Source organism: Macaca nemestrina, chromosome 18, assembly GCF_043159975.1.
Source record: "Macaca nemestrina isolate mMacNem1 chromosome 18, mMacNem.hap1, whole genome shotgun sequence".
Taxonomy (NCBI): Eukaryota; Metazoa; Chordata; class Mammalia; order Primates; family Cercopithecidae; genus Macaca; species Macaca nemestrina.
This window is the reverse complement of record NC_092142.1, coordinates 1,137,365-1,154,469: the sequence shown is the minus strand read 5'-3', so window position 1 is coordinate 1,154,469 and position 17,105 is coordinate 1,137,365. Positions and strand designations below refer to the sequence as shown.

Genomic DNA, 17,105 nt, shown 5'->3' with positions numbered 1-17,105 from the left:
CACATCTGCCAACACAGAACGGCCTTTCGAAGCTTTATTTGTAGTTCAGAAGCCCCATGCGCCCCGCTTCCCAGAAACTCAGGTCTCGGGGCCCACACAGCCCCGCACAGTGGTCCTGTGTGTCCACCCAGGAAGCACAAGCCTGCCGAGGCGCACACTCCGAGGCTGCGCAAACGGCTGGCCAGGGCCTCAAAGAATGTTCCAGAGGTGGCCCTCGCGCGGGTCCAGCTGGCTGAGGTCACGAGGAGGGACGCAGGCCCCAGCCCTGTGAGGGTCTGGATGGGTCACTCCTGTGGGGCTGCACTCAGGAGCCCCCACTGCAGCGCAAGGAGGGCCCGCGCCTGTGGCTGCCGCGGCTCGCCTGCCTGTTCGAAGCGCGCCCGCTCCTTGTAGAGCGCCTCCAGGACGTCAGCGGGGACCGCCTTGCCCGTGAACTTGCGCACCGGCTCCTCTCTGCAGGAAGGACTGCAGTGAGACGCAGGGCCCACTGCCCACGCAGGAGGATGGTGCCGAGTGGCGGGGGCGGGCGGGAAGGCACTTAATAAGCAGCCTCCCCCAAGCCAAAGATGCTCACTCAGCCCAACACGCGGTCCCCAGATGCCTTCCTAAGGGTCCACGTGACGGTGGAGGCCCCGGGACGACAGCCATACTCACGCCACCCGCAGGAAGGGGTTGTAGAGGCGCTCCTCGCCCAGAGTCGACGGCACTGTGGGCACGTCATCCTCATCCCTCTTCTGGAGTGACCACAGGCCCTGGTCACCATTGGGCCTTCTCTGAAAGCCCCCCAAAGCCTTTGCCCCCCACCCTCTTGCCGAGGCCGGAAAGGGGCCGTGCCTTAGCCCAGGACAGCTTGGCTCTCACGTGGTCGTTGCACGGCTCTACTTTCTGCGCAAACTCCAGGTTGCTAAGCGTGTGCTCGTGGCCGCAGAACACCTTCTGGAGGAAGAGCGCTCGGTGAGCGCGCGGGGAAAGTGCTCGCGCCGCTGGCGTGGCCTCCCCTCGCCGGCTGCCCTCAGGTGGGCATTCACTCTGCACCCCTGGCACAGTGCAAGTGCGGAGCGTGGGGCCTGCGCCCACAGGAGAGGAGGGGAGGGCCCAGGCCCGCTCACCGTCTCGGGGGGCAGGGTGCCCAGCTCGGCCAGGCTCTGGTACATCTGCTGGGCGCTGCCCTCCAGGCACGAGCCGCAGCCGGCCACCGACAGCGCGTCCCCTGGCGGGGGAGGGCGGGTCAGAGCAGATGGGGCGGGGCCGGCGGGAGGCGGGGTGGGCACGCTCTGCGCTGCGGGTACCCGAGAACAAGGCGGGTGGGTCCGGGCAATCGTCCTCCCACAGGAAGTAGCTCATGTGGCCGGAGGTGTGGCCGGGCGTCAGGAGGCAGCGCACGTGGATGGCCCCGAACTGCAGCGGAGGAGCGCGCAGACCTGTGAGGGCGGGCGGAACCGGGGCGCCCTCCCCGCCCCTCCAGGGGGCGCGCGCTCACCCGCAGCTCCTCGCCGTGCGCCAGCCTGCGCGTCAGCGAGAAGATGCGCTCGTCCGCGCCCAGCACCGCCAGCCCGGGACGCAGCCGCGCCAGCTCCGGGTTTCCCCGCGCGTGGTCCCTGCGGGCGGGCGGGCGGGGGCCGGGTTAGGTCGGGGTGGGACAGGGCGGCGGCGTCCTCCCGCCTCCCCCGCCCCGCCCGCGCTCACCAGTGATGGTGGGTGGTCAGCACGGCAGTCAGAGACACCCCCTCCCGGCCCACGATTTCCAGCAGCTGAAAGGGACGGGAGTGACGATAACACAGACGGTCCCAGTGGGCCACCCCCTCCATATCGGGGCGCCAGGTCCTGCCCCAGGCTGGCCAGGGCCCGGGGCAGCACCAGGGAACGGGGACCCAGCGGGCGGTGACTGCGCCCAGCGCGTGCGGAGACCGCCAGGCAGCAGCGAAAGGGCGGAGGCCAGAGGCGCCCTAACTTCAGGGAGCCCCGAAATAATCGAGGAACCCCAGCCGCCAATGACGCCCAGAGAGCACTGCACGTGGGGGCTCGCTCCTGCCAGGGGGGTAGGGGAGGCTCTCGAGGGTCACGGCGGGGTCCCTGCTGCCCGCGGCCTGCCCTCACCCTCTTGGGCACGGCCACGTCCACGGCCACCGCCTCGCGCGTGATCTCCTCGATGACCAGGTACATGTAGTTGTCCTCGAGCACGGGGATGACCTTGACCTTCATGGTCACGAAGCTCGGCCACCCGTGCCTGCTCCAAAACAAGCCCCCCAGCCCACGGTGCCCCTTCAGGGCGGGGCCCGCTCTCCACACTCTAGGAAGGGCTGTGCGAAGCGGGCTCGGTCAACACGCTGGGGGCCAAATGAGGAGCCCGGCTCCCTAGGAACTCCCCGGCACTCGCGTGGAATTCCACGCACCGGGCTCCAGTAGGAGCGGAACCCGGCCGGTCCCCAACCCGCCCCGGCTCCGCCCCCAGGCCGAGCCGCAGTCCCCGAAGGCCACGCCTTCCTGCCAGGCCCCGCCCCTCGGCCCCCCGCCCTGCAGCCGCAAGACCCCTGACCCCGGGCAGCCGCGTTCCCCCGCCGCCCGCCTCACCCGCACTGCTGCGCTGACGGCCCGAAGGACAGACAGACGGAGGCGGGGCCTCGGCTGCCGGTCACGGGGTCTGGACGGAGCGCGGCGCCGGGCTCGGGAGCAGCCAACCGCCCCCCTCCGCGGACGCGCCCCGCCCCCGCCGGGCCCGGATCCTGCGCGCGGTGAGACCACAAGGCCCGCCGCCGGGGGTGCGCGTGCCCGGTGGGGCGCCGCGCTCGCGCTCCGACCCCGCCGCGCCCGGCGCTGGCACCTCCTCCAGAAAGCCCTCCGGAACGCCCCGGCTGAGCCAGTCGTTTCCGAGTTCTCTGGCCCCTGATTGGGACCTGCGCGCCCCGCTTCTCAGGCCGGAGGTGCAGAGACATACCTCCCCGTCCGGGGCTCAGCCAGCACTGCTAGGTACACAGAAGGTGTCCAGCGAGTGTAGCTCAGGGCATCCTGCGGGCGGGCTGCTGCTCCATTCTGCGTGCTTGTCCGCAGCGTCCAGGCTGGGTGCTTTCACGCACCTGGTTCCATCTGCACAGGGAATGTGCAGGGGGCGCTGGGCCGCATTCCCCAGATGGGGAAACGGAGGCACGGAGAAGAAGAGCTGTCCTTCCTCCTCCACAACCACAGGTCTGGCCTGCCACTGTGGGCGGGGCCCTGGGAGTCACCTGGAACCAACAGAGGCCTTGGCAACGCACGCAGCAGTGCTTGTGGCAGCAGCCGCCATAGGGAGGCCAAGCGTGGAGGCGGCACCGGGCTCGGAGCTGGCCAGGGTCCCCTTGCCTATGGAGCACGCAGCCACCACAGGCCCCAGGCCTGGACCTCCCCCTCGGCGGGTGGACAACGTGAGTCCTCTGGGACGCACCACTCCTGCCACGGGGCTGGAGTCTGCCCTTTCCCCCAGGGGCCAGGAGGGTGCAGGTGCCTGCACCCTGGGTCTAATCTCAGCCAAGGGAGGAACTTTTGCTGCTCAGCCAGGCAGGGAGAGGGGGTCAGTGACTGCATGGGAGTGGGGCCACCGCTCCAGGGACCCACTTGGGGAATGGGTGGCGGTGCCTCCCTAGGTTGTGCTACGAGCCAAGGACTGGCTGCCAGGAGCTCCTGGGGGCACCACAGCGTGGGGCACCACAGCGTGGGCCACCAGCCTGGAAGCAGAGGTCCCACCAGATCTGGTGCTCAGTGAGGAGCAGCAGCTGCAGGTGGGTGTGGGGCCCCAGGGTGCTGTGAGGAGGGAGGGTGCCAGCAGGGCTCCACAGATGCCACCTCTCACCTGGCCACCCACAGATCTCCAAGGAGCTGGTCGACATTCAGATCACAACCCACCGCCTACAGGAGCAGCATGAGGCTGAAATCTTTCAGCTGAAGAGTGAGGTGAGCAGCCGTGTGAGCCAGCCTCAGTGCATGGGGGACAGACGGGTGCAGGCCCAGGACACGTGCCCTGCACGGGTGTGCACACGCACATGGCATCTGTAGGTCTTGGCCTGCCCTGTGAGTGCTGCGTGTCCCTGAGCGTGCACCAGGTGAATGTTCACCTCCCCCAGGTGGCCCGCAGGCAGGTGTACCCGCTCATGCCAGTTGTCCTACAGATCCTTCGACTGGAGAGCCGGGTGCTGGAGCTGGAGCTGCATGGAGATCACACCAGCCAGGGCTGTGCGGTCCCAGTGGAGGCTGACCCCATGCACCGCCGGGCACCAGCCCAAGAGCTAAGACACAAAGCCCAGGTGCCTGGACACTCTGATGACTGTAGACTCCAGGTCACATGAGCACACAGAGGGCCTGGCTGGGAGAGGCCAGAGGGAAGCCTCAGCAGGGGCCTCACCGAGACTGGGGCTCACCCACCCCTTAGCCCTCCCTGCCCTCCGTTCCATTCAGGTGCAGCCTAAGAACGCCATGAACCCTGAGAATGAGCAGCAGAGGCTGGGGAATGGCGTGAGTGTGTAGCCACCTAGCTCAGGGGAGAGGGCAGCACCTGGGACTCCAAACCTAGGGTCTCGTCTAGCCAGCCCTATATACCCCACAGCTGCTGGGAGGCCAGGAGCAACTGCAGAAACAAGTGAAGTGGGCGCTGGAGCGTCAGGAGGCCCGGCAGCAGGCACTGGAGACTCGTGTGTGAGTGGCTGTCTCACCTGGGGCCCCATCCCGGAGCAGAGAGAACCCCTCACCGTGGGCCTGAGCCTCACCTCTGTGTCCTCAGGGAAGCCCTGGGCCGGCAGCTGCAGGGAGCCCGAGAGGAGGCCAGAGCAGCTGGACAGCAACTGGCCACACAGGCTGTGGTGAGGCCCTGCCCTGCCTGCTTGGAGACCTGGAGGGTGGGGGCCCCCAAAACTCAGCCGGGGTCCACTCCAAGGGCACAGGATGAGGGCTGCCTCCACCCCAGGTGCTGTGCAGCTGCCGAGGCCAGCTCCGACAGGCAGAGGCCGAGAACGCTCGGCTGCAGCTGCAGCTCAAGAAGCTGAAGGATGAGTACGTCCTGCGGCTGCAGCGCTGCGCTCGGGAGGCGGTGGTGAGCCCTGCAGGAGCACCCTGCGGCCTGGGGAGCCCAAGCCTGGCCTGGGTGTGTTGGATAGCTTCAGGGAGACCCCGGGGCACCCACACTACTCAGCCTGCTGGGGTGGGGGGATGGTTGGAAAGATGGGCGGTGGGCCCCACGTGGACACAGCCCGCCACCTCCAGGAGCACACAGACAGTGCAGGCCAGGCGCCAGCCACCACGGCCCTCCGGACATTCCTGGAGGCCACTCTGGAGGACATCCGGGCAGCGCACCGAAGCCGTGAGCAGCAGCTGGCCCGGGCTGCCCGCACCTACCACAAGCGGCTGGTGGATCTGAGCCGCAGGCATGAGGAGCTGTTGGCTGCCTACAGGTGGGCCCCGCTGGGGTGGGAGGCATCAGGCATCTGTGGGTCTTTAAGCCTGTGTCTCAAAGGCTTGGTGTGCAGCAGGAGTGGCCCAAGACAGACACTGGTCTACGCTGACAGGGCACCTGGGAACCCCCAAGCTATTTTTGGCACAGCCAGCTTGGACCTGGAACCATTGCCCGTGCCCCTGGTCACTGACTTCAGCCATCGGGAGGACCAGGTGAGGCTAGAGACCCCAGAAGCTCCAGGCCCAGGTGTCCCCCACCCACCCGCTGACCCACACTGGCCTTGGCCCCAGAACTTGCCCCAGGCCTCATCCTGGGCTCAAAAGAGAGCTCAGCCCCAGGCTTCTGAGGGGCTTGCCTTGTTCAGCCAACTGAGATGTCCCCACCACAAACCTGTACAGCACGGCGGGCCTGAGGCACTGCTCTCATCCCCACAGAAGGGACCCGGTGGAGCCTCCCAGGGGGGAACATCAGAGCCACAGTGAGTGCCCTCATGGGTGTGAGGGAGACTTGTGGGGGGATGGGCAGAGAGTGCAACACCTGCACCCTGGGGCTCCCAGTTGCTCCACCAAGCCCCTGCCAGGCAGAGTCTGGTCACAGCAACACACTCAGTGGCACGTCCCCACACTGGGGTCCCTCCATGGGTCCCGGGGACACTGATAATCACAGGAGAGGGAAGAGGAGCTGCTGCAGGTGGAGCTGGCCTTAAACACAGAGGATCAGAGAGAGCACACCTGAGGGAGGTTTCCGCTGAGACCTGGAGGACACGGGGGCGGGGTGGGAGCAGGGTGCCTGGTGACCTGGCCAGCCCTTGCCACTGGGCCTCCATGTTCGCAGCTGTACAATGGGCAGGGCTCCCCAAGGACCATCTCCCAGGGTTTAGGGCACACCCGTGTGGGGGTGGCATCCCTGTTGACACTGGGGTCACTGTCTGGGCCAGCCTTGTGGTTTAGCCCTCCCTGAGCAGCCAGCAGACCCCTTGGGCCCAGGCTGCCCCCACACACGGATGGCTCCAAGGCCTAGGCTGGGCCACAGGAGCATGGGGGGCCAACGCCTCCCTCACTCACTCCCAGGTGTCCCCTCCCGGCTCTGGGAACCTGACTCAGCACCGTCACAGGTCTGAAACCACTCCTCCTTTCCTCTCCCCTCACAGGGGCCTGGACGCTGCGTCCTGGGCCCAGATCCACCAGAAGCTCCGGGACTTCTCCCGCAGCACCCAGGTAGGAGGCAAGGGCTGGCCTAGGCCCCTCCTCACACCGTGCCCCAGCTCATGGTTTATACCCCCATGGCAGGCAGAGCTGGAACGGGAGCGGGCACAGCTGCTGGTCCGGGCCACGGTGGCTGAAGAGCAACTTTCTGAGCTACAGGAGTACGTGGACCAGCACCTGGGCAGGTGGGCTCTCGAGAGGGAGCACGGTGTGACCCCAGGACCCTGGTCTGGCCGGAATGGAGGATGACGGCTGCCTCAGGCACTAGAGGCAGACCCATCCACAGATGGGCAGGTCACTTAAGCATGGTCCCTCTGAGCAGGTACAAGCAAGAAATCCTGAGGCTGAGGAAGCTGGCAGGTTCAGGGAACCCCTGGAAAGTGGGGGCTGTGCCTCCAGCCAAGCTCCAGCATCCAAGGACCGGCAGCCACTAGCCCGTCTCCCAGGACCAGAGCAGAGCCCATCACAGCCAGCATGGAGCCCTCCCACCCCGTTTCCCACAAAACATGAGTCGGGATACAACCCACAGAGTCTTTATCGTATTTGAACACTAAGCTGGCCTGAGAAACAAGGGCCCCCAGGACGGAGGCAGAACTAGGTCAGGGGGCAGCCTGGATGGGTATCCACGAGGAGACGGCCTCCCCAGCCTGCCCACCCCCAGGAACATCGTAGGCCCAGACTCGGTCTAGGCCCTCGCCAGCCACGGCCACAGGCTGCCAGGTGGGGAGCGGGAAGCGCCCAGACACCACGCGGGCCCCGGCAGGCAGCTCTGCTCTCAGCTTGTCCTCCAGCAGTGGGAGCTGAGGGAGAGAGCAGCAGAGTTGGGGGGGGCGGGGCCCCCAAGCCTTGCACCCACCCGGCGGGCCCAGGCCTCAGAGCAGCAAACACCCTGGGGTGTGGCTGGAACTTCCCAGCAGGGCTGGCAACCCCAGACCTACCACGCTAGGGGCCAGGAACACAGACACGTTGCGGCAGTCCCTCAGGCTCACCTGCCGGAAGAGGAGTTGCCCCAGCGGGGGACAGGCCTGGTGGGCACGGGGTAACGGCAGCTTCCGAGTCCCGGCCCCCAGCCCTGGCAGGTGTCAGCCGCACCCTGGGCTGTCAGCGGGTGGCCAGGGCTCCCCAGGTTACCTTCCAGAGATCCTTGCGGCGATAGCAGACGCTGCCGGCACAGCCGGCCCTCCAGGCGTGCAGCCGCGCCAGCGCCACCAGCCACGGGTTCAGCTCGTAGCCCACGGCTGGGCGGAGGCCGCACCTGTGGGCCGCCAGCACCTGTGGGCACCGAGAGTGTGGGAACCAGGGGGCAGGGGCGCCCGCCGGCAGGTAGGGGGTGTGGGGCAGCAAAGACCCAGACACGGGCACTTACGATCCTGCCGTCGCCAGAGCCCAAATCCACCGTTTTTCCGGGGCGGCCTCGCAGCAGCGACAACACGTGCTCCACCTGCCGCGCGCTCGCGCCAACGTAGGGCACCTGGACCGGGAGGCGGCGGGAGTCCACTGGCCGCTCCTGGCCCGAACCACTCGACGTGGGGCGGAGCTCACCCCGGCCCCGCCCAGACCTTGAGACCCTGAGCGGCAGCGGCGCTCCCCTACCGGGCCCCGCCCCCGGCCTGGTCCCGCCCCGCACCTGCAGCCGCAGCGGCACGCGCCGGAAGCCGGGCTGGAGCAGCAGCGCCCACACCGCGTAGGCCGCGAAGCCCGAGCCGGCCGCAGCCTGCAGCAGCTCCAGCGCGCCCAGCCGCCGCTCCCGTAGCTCCGTCAGCGCCTCGGCCGGGTCGTCCTGCTCCATGGCTGCGGGACGCGCGGCTCAGGGTCGTCCGCCCAAGGTCGTTCCCGGCTCGGGTCCGCGGCCTTCGCACCCTGGCCTGGAGCTGGCGGTTTGCCCTTCCCCTCCTGCCGGGAGCCGCCGCGCGACACCGGAAGTGGCCGGCAGAGCCGGCGCGGTCGGTCCGTCGCGCGGTGCGCTCCGCCCGGCCCGGCTGCCCTCCCGCGGGTTCCGGCGAGCGGCAGCATCGCGGGCTCTGCCCCGCCCTGTTCCGCTCCAAGCCTGCCAGGGTCGGCTTCCTTGGTCCGCTCTGCGGACCGCTGTCTGCGGCCTGTGCTGGCTGCTGGCGACCCGCTGAAGGGGACAGGCAGGCCCTGCCCTGGGGGAGCGCACGTCCCGGCGGGAGTCGGGATACACCCGGCGATCTCACGGGCTAGAGGCCCAGGGAAACGTGGCTGCGCGTCTTTGGCGTGGAAGGAAGGGAAGCCTGCCTTGAAAGAGGGGCGATCCTGGCCCCAGAAGCAAACGGGGGCTCGCGTGGGGCAGCTGGAGCCCAGGGAGCCGGTGGGAAAACCGCTCCCCGGGATGAGACATCGTCCAGGCGGCAGCACACCCATGACTGCCTCGGGGAGACTGGTGGGGGGCGCTCAACTGACTCGGACACCCAGCGCCAGCCAGACCCCTGGAGGACGTCCTTCCAGTTCCCTCCTGCAGCCTGAGCAATGAACCCCAGTGGGCGGGAAAGGGATGGGGGGCTGGGGGCTGGGGTCTGAGGGAGAAGGGCATGGAGGAGGGGCTGACACGGAGGAGAGCTTGAGCAAGCCCAAGAAAACAGATGCTGGCTCTCAGGCTAGTGTGGTGGGAGGAAAGCCGGATGTCACAGGTGGGGGGCCTCTGGCGCCTGCCCAGCTGCAGGGGAGGCAGACAGCCCCGGGAGTTGGGAGATCACCTTCCTTCTCCAGAAAACAACACACAAAAAGACCGAGTTCCTGGAGGTGACCTTGTGAAGCCGGGGGTGGGAGGTGCAAATGGAAGAGCCGAGCTCTGGGTCAGGCAGCTGGGCCACGACCTCCACACCCAGGGTAGGGCTGGACAGCCACGGATGTCGGCGATTGCCTGTGCGCGCCCTGGCCTGGCTCTTAAGTATCCGTGGCTGGGGTCGGGAGCCCTTGCAGGGAGAGAGGCTGCTTCCAGACATGGGTATTCCCCAGACCACAGCCCCCAAATGCAGAGTGTCTCACAGGCCTGCCCACATGTTGGCACCAGCCCTACCCACATGTTGGCACCAGCCCTACCCAGCGCAGTGTGTCCTGTCCCCTGGGGGCCTGGAACAGCCCTCCCAGGAAAGGAAGGGTGTACACTGAGCTCTAGGGGGAGCTGACAGCCCATTCCTGTCCTGCTGCCTGCATTGTTTCCTGCACCTAGAGCAGTTACCTAGGAAGCACTGGGGAAAAGCTTATTGGATGAATGTACCTAACTGGCTCTAGTGTGCACTCCCCACTCATCTTTTTTTCTTTTTCTTTTTTTCTTTTTTTTTTTTTTTTTGAGACTGAGTCTCACTCTGTCGCCCAGGTTGGTGTGCAGTGGCGCAATCTTGTCTCACTGCAACTTCTGCCTCCCAGGTTCAAGTGATTCCTCTGCCTCAGCCATCTGAGTAGCTGGGATTACAGGTGCATGCCACCACGCCCGGCCAATTTTTTGTGTTTTATTAGAGACTGGGTTTCACCATGTTGGCCAGGATAGTCTCCATCTCCTGACCTCATGGTCCGCCCGCCTCGGCCTCCCAAAGTGCTGGGATTGCAGGCGTGAGCCCCACGCCTGGCCTTCCCACTCCTCTCACGTCCACACCAGGCACTCTGCTTCTTGGTCTTTGGGCAACCCCCAGCCACCTGTGCCTGTGTGAATTGGCACTTGCCTGGAGGTGTCTGTGATCCACAGGCCCCAGGCTCCTGTAGCTCCTGCCCATGTGCTCACCCACACCATCTCCCTATCTCCCATGCCACTTTGGCCACCCTTCCCCAGGGCAGGCATGAAGCCCCTGGCCTAATGCTCCAAGACCCACTGGGGCACCATGGTGCTCCTGTGGCCCTGCGTCTGCCTGTGTCTCATGAGAAGATGGCTGGTTGCAAAGCCAGGGCTTTCTCTGGGAGGGTCTGTAGGTGCAGGGCTCAGGCACTTCCTGGGATAGGTGGGTAGAGGCCAGGGTGTGGCCAGGGCCCACCCCGGCTATTTGTGAACAGGTGGACTTGGGTGTGGCCAAAAAGGGGAGGTTGTAGAAAGCTGGCCAGAGAAGCAGGGCAGGTGCCAAAGGTGAGGGGGTTGCTCGGCCCATGGGAAAGCCTCCCCAAGACAGGAGTGGAGGAGGCGGTGCGGGAGGGCACACGGGCTACCTCCTCCTCTACTCTTTGTGGATGTTTGGGCTGGGGGCAGGTGGATGTAAGGCTGTGGGTCCCAGGAAGTGCTCAGGGTTGGAGATGGAAAAGTGGAGGTTGTTCAGGGGTTATTGGAGGCTGGCTGCCCCAGAGGAGCGGTCCTGTGTCTGAGCCCTCAGCATGCCAGTTGGGACTCTGGGGAGAGGAGAGAAGCAGCAAGGAACCTGAGGAGGGGCAGAAGGTGAGAGGACCCCCCGCAGTGCATGACGCCTGTCCTCGTCAGCCCTGTGGCAGGCAGGCGATCTGTGTGAAGGGGTAACTTGCACGTGCAACTTTCAGACAGCCTGCCCCATGGAAGTCCCAGTACGGCGCTGGAGGTGACCCCCCAGGTGTCCACAGAGAGCATGGCACTTATCAGGCATCTATATCCGCCCACCTGGAGAAAGGACCGTGTTTGTGGGCTCTGCACAGCTGTGTCCCTCACACAGTCTCAGTTTCCCCCTTGAAAGCTGGGGGCTGCGTCTGCCTGGGCAGGGCCTCTGGCCTCCACCCCCACCCCTGGCCCAGGTGAGAACGGAAAGCCATTTCTGGGCCTCAGCCCAGGGGTCCCCTGGCCCTTCAGCTGTGACTGTCTCTTTCCCAGGATCCGAGGGATTGGGGTGAGAGAAGGCAGCTCGCACAGGGCCAGGGGGCCTGGAACACCCCCACCCAGGGGCTTTTAGCCTCGGGACCTTGGGCTGTGGCTGTCCCAAACCTCACTGGCCCTTTATGTGGCTGAAAGGCTGAGGAGGAAGGCGGAGACAGTGACAATGGGGCCAGTGGCGGGAAACGGTCCTTAGAGAACCCATTGTGCACCCTGCCTGCCGGAAACAGGCAACAAGCAGGACCCTGCAGAGGGGACCCCACACCCTACGGGCTCCTCGCCACGTCTGGATGCTCAGCACGTCGAAGGGGCCTGCGGACAGAGGGGCCCATTCTTCCCCAAGGGCGGGACGGGGCCAAGGATGACTCTGCGGGCTCACAGCGGCCACGGGGGAAGTCGGCACCCTGCCAGACGGCAGCCCCTTCCCTCACAGGCCTGGCTCAGAGCCGGAGCACTGTGTGCCCGCCTGCCCCCACCATACCCGAAGGACCCTATGCTCCTCTGCCCCTTTCTTCTCCTGCTGAGCCCCAGAAGCACCTGGCATGGGAGGCAAGTGGGAGCCAGCCAGGGTAGCGGGCTAGGGCACAGGCAAGGACGGGGCTGGTGGGTGCAGCAGAGCAGAAGCTTGCCTGAGTGCAGGTCCCCATGTGCCCCCACCCAGCGGCAGCCCCTCCCCAGAATGTGGGTGTAGCTCCTCCTCACATTTGCTCTCCCTCTCAGTTGCCAAATGGTCTTGAACAAGATACCATTCCCCTGAGTGTCATTCTCCCGCCAGAGGCAGGAATTGGAGCCGTCCTCACAGCTGCAAGGCAGGCCCAACGCTGGGCTGGACACAGCAGACCAGGTCCATAGCAGCTTGTGTGAACAAAGTTCTTATTGATAGTCCCCATCACCTCCAAAGCAGTGGGCCCCCCACCCTCCCTCCTACCAGCCCCTCCCAGCATCTGGCCCCTCAGTGCAGCGCCACCTCACAGGGGTGGAGGTGGGCAGTGCGGGCAGCCTCGTAGACACGGCGGAACTCCTGGAATCGTGGGGCACAGCCCAGCCAGGCCTCCCCGAAGCGGCTCCAGCCCATGAAGAGGAAGGTGCCTGGGCCTGGGCGGACGCCACAGCGCAGTGGGGTACGAATGGAGGTCAGCCCCTCCTCCCCGGATCCCCGCCTCCCGAACAGCGGCAGTGTCTGGCGGAGGACACGGGCAGCCATCACGGTGATGACAGACTCCTGCAGGTCCACGTCATGGGCAACCGCATGGATGATCCCGTGAATTACTGCGGGGAGGCATGTGGCTGGGGTGGGCATTCAGGGGAAGGCAGGCTCCAAGCTCCCCCCATGGTGGGGACACTCACCGAAGTCGCTGGTGCATGCGGCCAGGAGCAGCTCAGCATCGCTGCAGGGCCTGCAGGCACCTGGCATGCAGAGGGGGTGGTGAGGACAGACCCTGCCCTCTCCCAGCAGCACCTTAGGCCCCATCCCTTGTTTGCACAGGCGGCAGGAGGCAGTGGGCAAATGAGCAGAGCCCGCGCTCAGGGCCTGATGGCACCTGGGGGTCCCAGGGAGCCACAAGGCAAGTGTGCATGCCCTGGGCGATACCTGTACTCAGGAAACACACCTGCAGGCATCTCCAAGGCAGGAATGGGCACAGACATGGGCCTGGGGGCCGTGCCTAGCGATCAGCTGTCCTGGGCTGCCCTTCTGCACCCCCGTCTGAAGACGCACCCTAGCATCTGGGACCCCTCTACTTTCCCGAATCTGGGGCCTGAAGAGCAGCAGCCCAGCTAGGGTGATAGGAGGTGGGGGCAGAGGAAGGGTGGTCTGGGGTCCCTGGCCCAGGGCCAGGGGGCAGAATAGTGAGAGCCCATCCCTTTCAGGGTCAGGTGCCAAGCTCCAGGAGAGCCAAGAGCTGGGCCTGGTGCCCTGCAGGGAGGCGGGTGGCGTCTCCATGGTGACCGGGCTGCACACTGGACTTTTGTTGGTTGGGCTGGGGGAGGGGAGAGAGGTCACTGCTGGGCCAGGGAGCCCCGGACAGCTTTGGCCCGAGGCTTTGATTCTGCCCCCACCATCCCCTCCCCTAACCCTTCAGGGACCAGAGCCCCAGGGTTGCCCTGCTCGGTCTCCCCTTTCTTCCACTCTGCTCCTGCCAGTTCCTTCCCGAGATGAATCGGGGAGGGAGGGCGGGAAGGCCATCCTTCCCGGGCAGTCCCTGGCTGTGTGGCCTTTGACAAGTCCATTCAACCCTTGGAGCTCACTTTTTCCCTCTGCAGTGGGGCCGACAAGGCACATTCCCGCCAAGCCCAGGCAGGGTGACACTTCGGAACTCCCACCCCGTCTCACCCAGACCGCCACTCACCGTCTACGCCGAGACCGTGGGCCTGCGGGGGCAGCTCGGGGCGCCCGTCCTCGCGCAGCTCAAAGCGGAAGGCGGCCACGCGGCGGCTGATGTCCCGGTGTGGCGTGGCCTGCAGGAAGAGGGCCCGGCGCTCGCGGGGACCCCAGCGCACGCAGCGGCCCCCTGCCGGGCCCGGGCCTTCGGCCAGCAGCAGCTCCAGGGCGCCCCCTGCGCGCTCCGCGAAGACCTGGGCGCCCGCGAAGGGTCGCACCGGCCGCAGACAGGCGATGCTGGGCCGCGCGCTGGGGTCGGGGCCGCCCAGGGTCAGGCGCAGCGCCCCAGCCGGGTACAGCCACTCAACCGCGCCCTCCGCACAGGCCAGGGCCAGCTGCCCCACGCTGCCGGGCTCCTGGGTGAGGCCGCTGGGGACAGGACGGGACGGGGCGCTGAGGCGGGGGTGAGTCCCGGCCCGGCGCAGCCCCCGCAGCCTCCCGGGGCCGCCTCGCGGAGGGGGAAACTGGACAAGCGCTCTGCGCGCTCCGAGGGGCGCCTGGGGGGTCTGGGCCGCAGCGCACCCCGTCCCAAGTGCGGGGACAGCCCCCCGCCCGGGCCGTACCTGCCCCTCCAGCTGCAGCGCTCCTCGGAGTAGCCGGCGCGGGCGGCCGGGGCGAGGAGGCCGCAGCACAGCGCGCAGAGCAGCGCCGGGGCCGGGAACCCCATGGCGCGGCGGGCGGCGTCCGGGTAGTTGGGGCTCCCACTACCGCTGCCCCGGCGGGGCGCGGGTCCGGGCGGCGGCGGGAGCAGCCCGGCGCGCCGGCCGCCCGGCCCCGGCGAAGCCCCCATGCCTGCGGCCGCTCCGCCCGCCGCGCAGCCGGGGCGCCCTGGCCGCCTTGGAGAGGGTCGGGAAGGGGGCGGGGCCTGCGGCGCCCCGGCCAATCGCGGCGCGGCCCGGAACTTTCCGCCAATAGCGGGGGCGAGGCGGAGCGGGGGCGGGGCCGGAGCCCCGGCGCCGCGGGAGGACGGTCCCACGGTCCCAGCACCTCGGGGATTGTGGGGGTCCTCGGCGCGGGAGGGAGGCTCCTTGCCCAGCCCATGCTGTGCGTCGCCCCTTCGCCGCGCCTTCACCCTGGCCTCGCCCCCTGCGCCGTCCAGATCGGAGTCCTGGAGCCCTAGATGGAGCCAGGGTTTTGATGTCCACTGAAACCTCAGGGGCAGGGATGGTGGCCCACCTGGTGGCTCCGCCTTGCCTCCTGATCGGGCGGCCGGGCCTGGTTCTTCCTAACACTGGGACCTGAGCCTGTTGGCCACATCCCTCGGCCCGGTCCTGCTGACCCCTCCCAGAGGCAGGTGGTGCCCCAGAGGAGAGGGGTCATGACTCCAGAGCTGGGGAGGGCCTGGCCTCGGGGCTGCGCTTTGGAGCTGGGCCAGGCCTCGGGTTTTGGTAAGGCTGTCTGCAGGAGGGGGTCTTGCTGTGAAGCGCGCAGCCCACAGGGTTAGGCGCCTTTCCTCAGACCTAGCAGCACCCCATGGTTGCCGGAGGACTGACCCCGGGCCAGACGGGGCTCCTGGAGGGGCGTGAATGGAGCAGCCATGGGCACCCCTGCAGGCGCCTACTGGGCTCGGCCAGCCGCTTTCTCTGGGCGAGGTGCAGGTCAGAAGTTGCCATCATAATCCCCAAAAGGTGAGGCACCCAAATGCCTGTCTGCAGCTGAGTGGACAAGCAAGTGCAGCGGGTCTATTTTTTTGTTTTTTGTGGTTTTTTTTTTTTTTTGAGATAGAGTTTTGGTCTTTGCCGAGGCTGGAGTGCAATGGCGCAATCTTGGCTCACTGCAAACTCCCCTCCTGGGTTCCAGCGATTCTCCTACCTCAGCCTCCCGAGTAGCTGGGATTACAGGTATGTGCCACCACGTCTGGCTAATTTTGTATTTTTAGTAGAGAGGAGGTGTCTCCATGTTGGTCAGGCTGGTCTTGAACTCCCGAACTCAGGTGATCCGCCCGCCTTGGCTTCCCAAAGTATTGGGATTACAAGGGTGAGCCACCGCGCCCCCTGGCGGTGGATTCATTATTAAGCCATAAAAAGGAATGAAATTCTGGCCCTTTGACACCCGCTACAGCCTGGATGAGCCTGGAGGCTTATATGCTGAGCAAAATAAGCCAGAGACAAAAGGACAAACCCTGTTGGATTCCACTTCTGTGAGTCACCTTACAGTAGCCACGGTCACAAGGACAGAAAGTGGAGCAGGGGCTGGGGAGGGGAATGAGGGGTTGGGGCTGAGTGGGGACAGAACTCTGGAGCCTGATTACACAGCGACGTAAATGTACTCCACAGTACCGAACTACACACTTTAAAATGGGTAAAATGGTAGATGTTATGATGTATATCTTACGATTAAAAACAAAAATTGGCAAGGCACAGCGGCTCATACCTGTAATCTCAGCACTTTGGGAGGCCAAGGCAGGCGGATCACAAGGTCAGGAGATCAAGACCAGCCTGGCCAACATGGTGAAACCCCATCTCTACTAAAAATACAAAAGTTAGCCGAGGGTGGTGGTGCAAGCCTGTAGTCCCAGCTACTCATGAGGCTGAGGTAGGAGAATCGCTTGAACCTGGGAGGTGGAGGTTGCAGTGAGCTGAGATCACGCCACTGCACTCAGCCTGGGTGACAAAGCGAGAATCCGTCTCCAAAAAAATAATTAATTACATAAAAATTAAGGCTGGGTGTGGCAGCTCATGCCTGTAATCTCAGCACTTTGGGAGGCTGAGGCAGGACGATCGCTTGAGGTCAGGAGTTCAAGACCAGCCTGGCCCACATGGTGAAAACTCAACTCCACTAAAAATGCAAAAATTAGCTGGGTGCAGCAGCTCATGCCTGTAGTCCCAGCACTTTGGGAGGCTGTGGTGGGAGGATTGCTTAAGCCCAGGAGGGTGAGGCTGCAGTGAGCTGTGATTGCACCACTGCACTCCATCCTGGGCGACAGAGTGAGACCCTGTCTCAATAAAAATTAAAAATAGGCCGGGCACGGTGGCTCATGCCTGTAATCCCAGCACTTTGGGAGGCCAGGCGGGTGGATCACCTGAGGTTGGGAGTTCGAGACCAGCCTGACCAACATGGAGAAACCCCGTCTCTACTAAAAATACAAAATTAGCTGGGCGTGGTGGTTCACGCCTATAATCCCAGCTACTAGGGAGCCTGAGGCAGGAGAATTGCTTGAACCTGAGAGGCGGAGGTTGTGGTAAGCTGAGATCGTGCCATTGCAACTCCAGCCTGGGCAACAAGAGTGAAACTCCGCCTCAAAAAAATAAATAAATAAAAATAAAAGGCCGGGCGCAGTGGCTCACGCCTGTAATCCTAGCACTTTGGGAGGCCGAGGCGGGA

General features: G+C 65.5%; 4 protein-coding genes across 16 annotated transcripts; 1 reads left to right on the top strand and 3 right to left on the bottom strand.

Moving 5' to 3' along the window:
- Positions 1-20: 20 nt before the first annotated feature.
- Positions 21-2,680, bottom strand: LOC105485890 (hydroxyacylglutathione hydrolase like). 3 transcript variants are annotated; one of them, XM_071083811.1, is made up of 9 exons: positions 2,572-2,680; positions 2,098-2,300; positions 1,687-1,751; positions 1,481-1,598; positions 1,290-1,398; positions 1,110-1,210; positions 835-936; positions 655-734; positions 21-453 (listed from the first exon to the last, which is right to left on the bottom strand). In XM_071083811.1, exons 2-9 carry the CDS (start codon positions 2,200-2,202, stop codon positions 285-287), a joined length of 849 nt encoding a protein of 282 aa, XP_070939912.1. In that variant the 5' UTR covers positions 2,203-2,300; positions 2,572-2,680; the 3' UTR covers positions 21-284. The 3 variants fall into 3 exon arrangements, with proteins under 3 accessions (XP_070939912.1, XP_011746782.1, XP_011746781.1); XM_011748480.3 differs by lacking the exon at positions 2,572-2,680 and having other exon boundaries at positions 835-933; positions 2,098-2,472; XM_011748479.3 differs by lacking the exon at positions 2,572-2,680 and having other exon boundaries at positions 2,098-2,467.
- An 81-nt stretch (positions 2,681-2,761) lies between these two features.
- LOC105485889 (coiled-coil domain containing 78) lies at positions 2,762-7,077 on the top strand. Of its 9 annotated transcripts, none has more exons than XM_071083806.1 (14): positions 2,762-3,398; positions 3,618-3,752; positions 3,838-3,924; positions 4,140-4,307; positions 4,426-4,488; positions 4,601-4,662; positions 4,748-4,826; positions 4,931-5,056; positions 5,227-5,414; positions 5,529-5,628; positions 5,815-5,894; positions 6,567-6,633; positions 6,706-6,806; positions 6,944-7,077. In XM_071083806.1, exons 1-14 carry the CDS (start codon positions 3,096-3,098, stop codon positions 7,053-7,055), a joined length of 1,671 nt encoding a protein of 556 aa, XP_070939907.1. In that variant the 5' UTR covers positions 2,762-3,095; the 3' UTR covers positions 7,056-7,077. The 9 variants fall into 9 exon arrangements, with proteins under 9 accessions (XP_070939907.1, XP_070939906.1, XP_070939905.1 ...); XM_071083805.1 differs by having other exon boundaries at positions 4,095-4,274; positions 4,426-4,482; positions 4,574-4,662; XM_071083804.1 differs by having other exon boundaries at positions 4,095-4,274; positions 4,426-4,482; positions 4,574-4,662; positions 4,931-5,107.
- A 61-nt stretch (positions 7,078-7,138) lies between these two features.
- ANTKMT (adenine nucleotide translocase lysine methyltransferase) lies at positions 7,139-8,547 on the bottom strand. Of its 2 annotated transcripts, XM_011748473.3 has the most exons (5): positions 8,249-8,547; positions 7,988-8,092; positions 7,753-7,893; positions 7,560-7,610; positions 7,139-7,421 (listed from the first exon to the last, which is right to left on the bottom strand). In XM_011748473.3, the coding sequence occupies exons 1-5, from the start codon at positions 8,408-8,410 to the stop codon at positions 7,221-7,223; spliced, it is 660 nt and encodes a 219-aa protein (XP_011746775.2). In that variant the 5' UTR covers positions 8,411-8,547; the 3' UTR covers positions 7,139-7,220. The 2 variants fall into 2 exon arrangements, with proteins under 2 accessions (XP_011746775.2, XP_011746776.2); XM_011748474.3 differs by lacking the exon at positions 7,560-7,610.
- A 146-nt stretch (positions 8,548-8,693) lies between these two features.
- LOC105485892 (meteorin, glial cell differentiation regulator) lies at positions 8,694-14,621 on the bottom strand. 2 transcript variants are annotated; one of them, XM_011748481.2, is made up of 4 exons: positions 14,345-14,621; positions 13,750-14,150; positions 12,749-12,808; positions 8,697-12,670 (listed from the first exon to the last, which is right to left on the bottom strand). In XM_011748481.2, the coding sequence occupies exons 1-4, from the start codon at positions 14,569-14,571 to the stop codon at positions 12,354-12,356; spliced, it is 1,005 nt and encodes a 334-aa protein (XP_011746783.2). In that variant the 5' UTR covers positions 14,572-14,621; the 3' UTR covers positions 8,697-12,353. The 2 variants fall into 2 exon arrangements, with proteins under 2 accessions (XP_070939911.1, XP_011746783.2); XM_071083810.1 differs by lacking the exon at positions 12,749-12,808 and having other exon boundaries at positions 8,694-12,670; positions 14,345-14,610.
- Between the last annotated feature and the right edge of the window lie 2,484 nt (positions 14,622-17,105).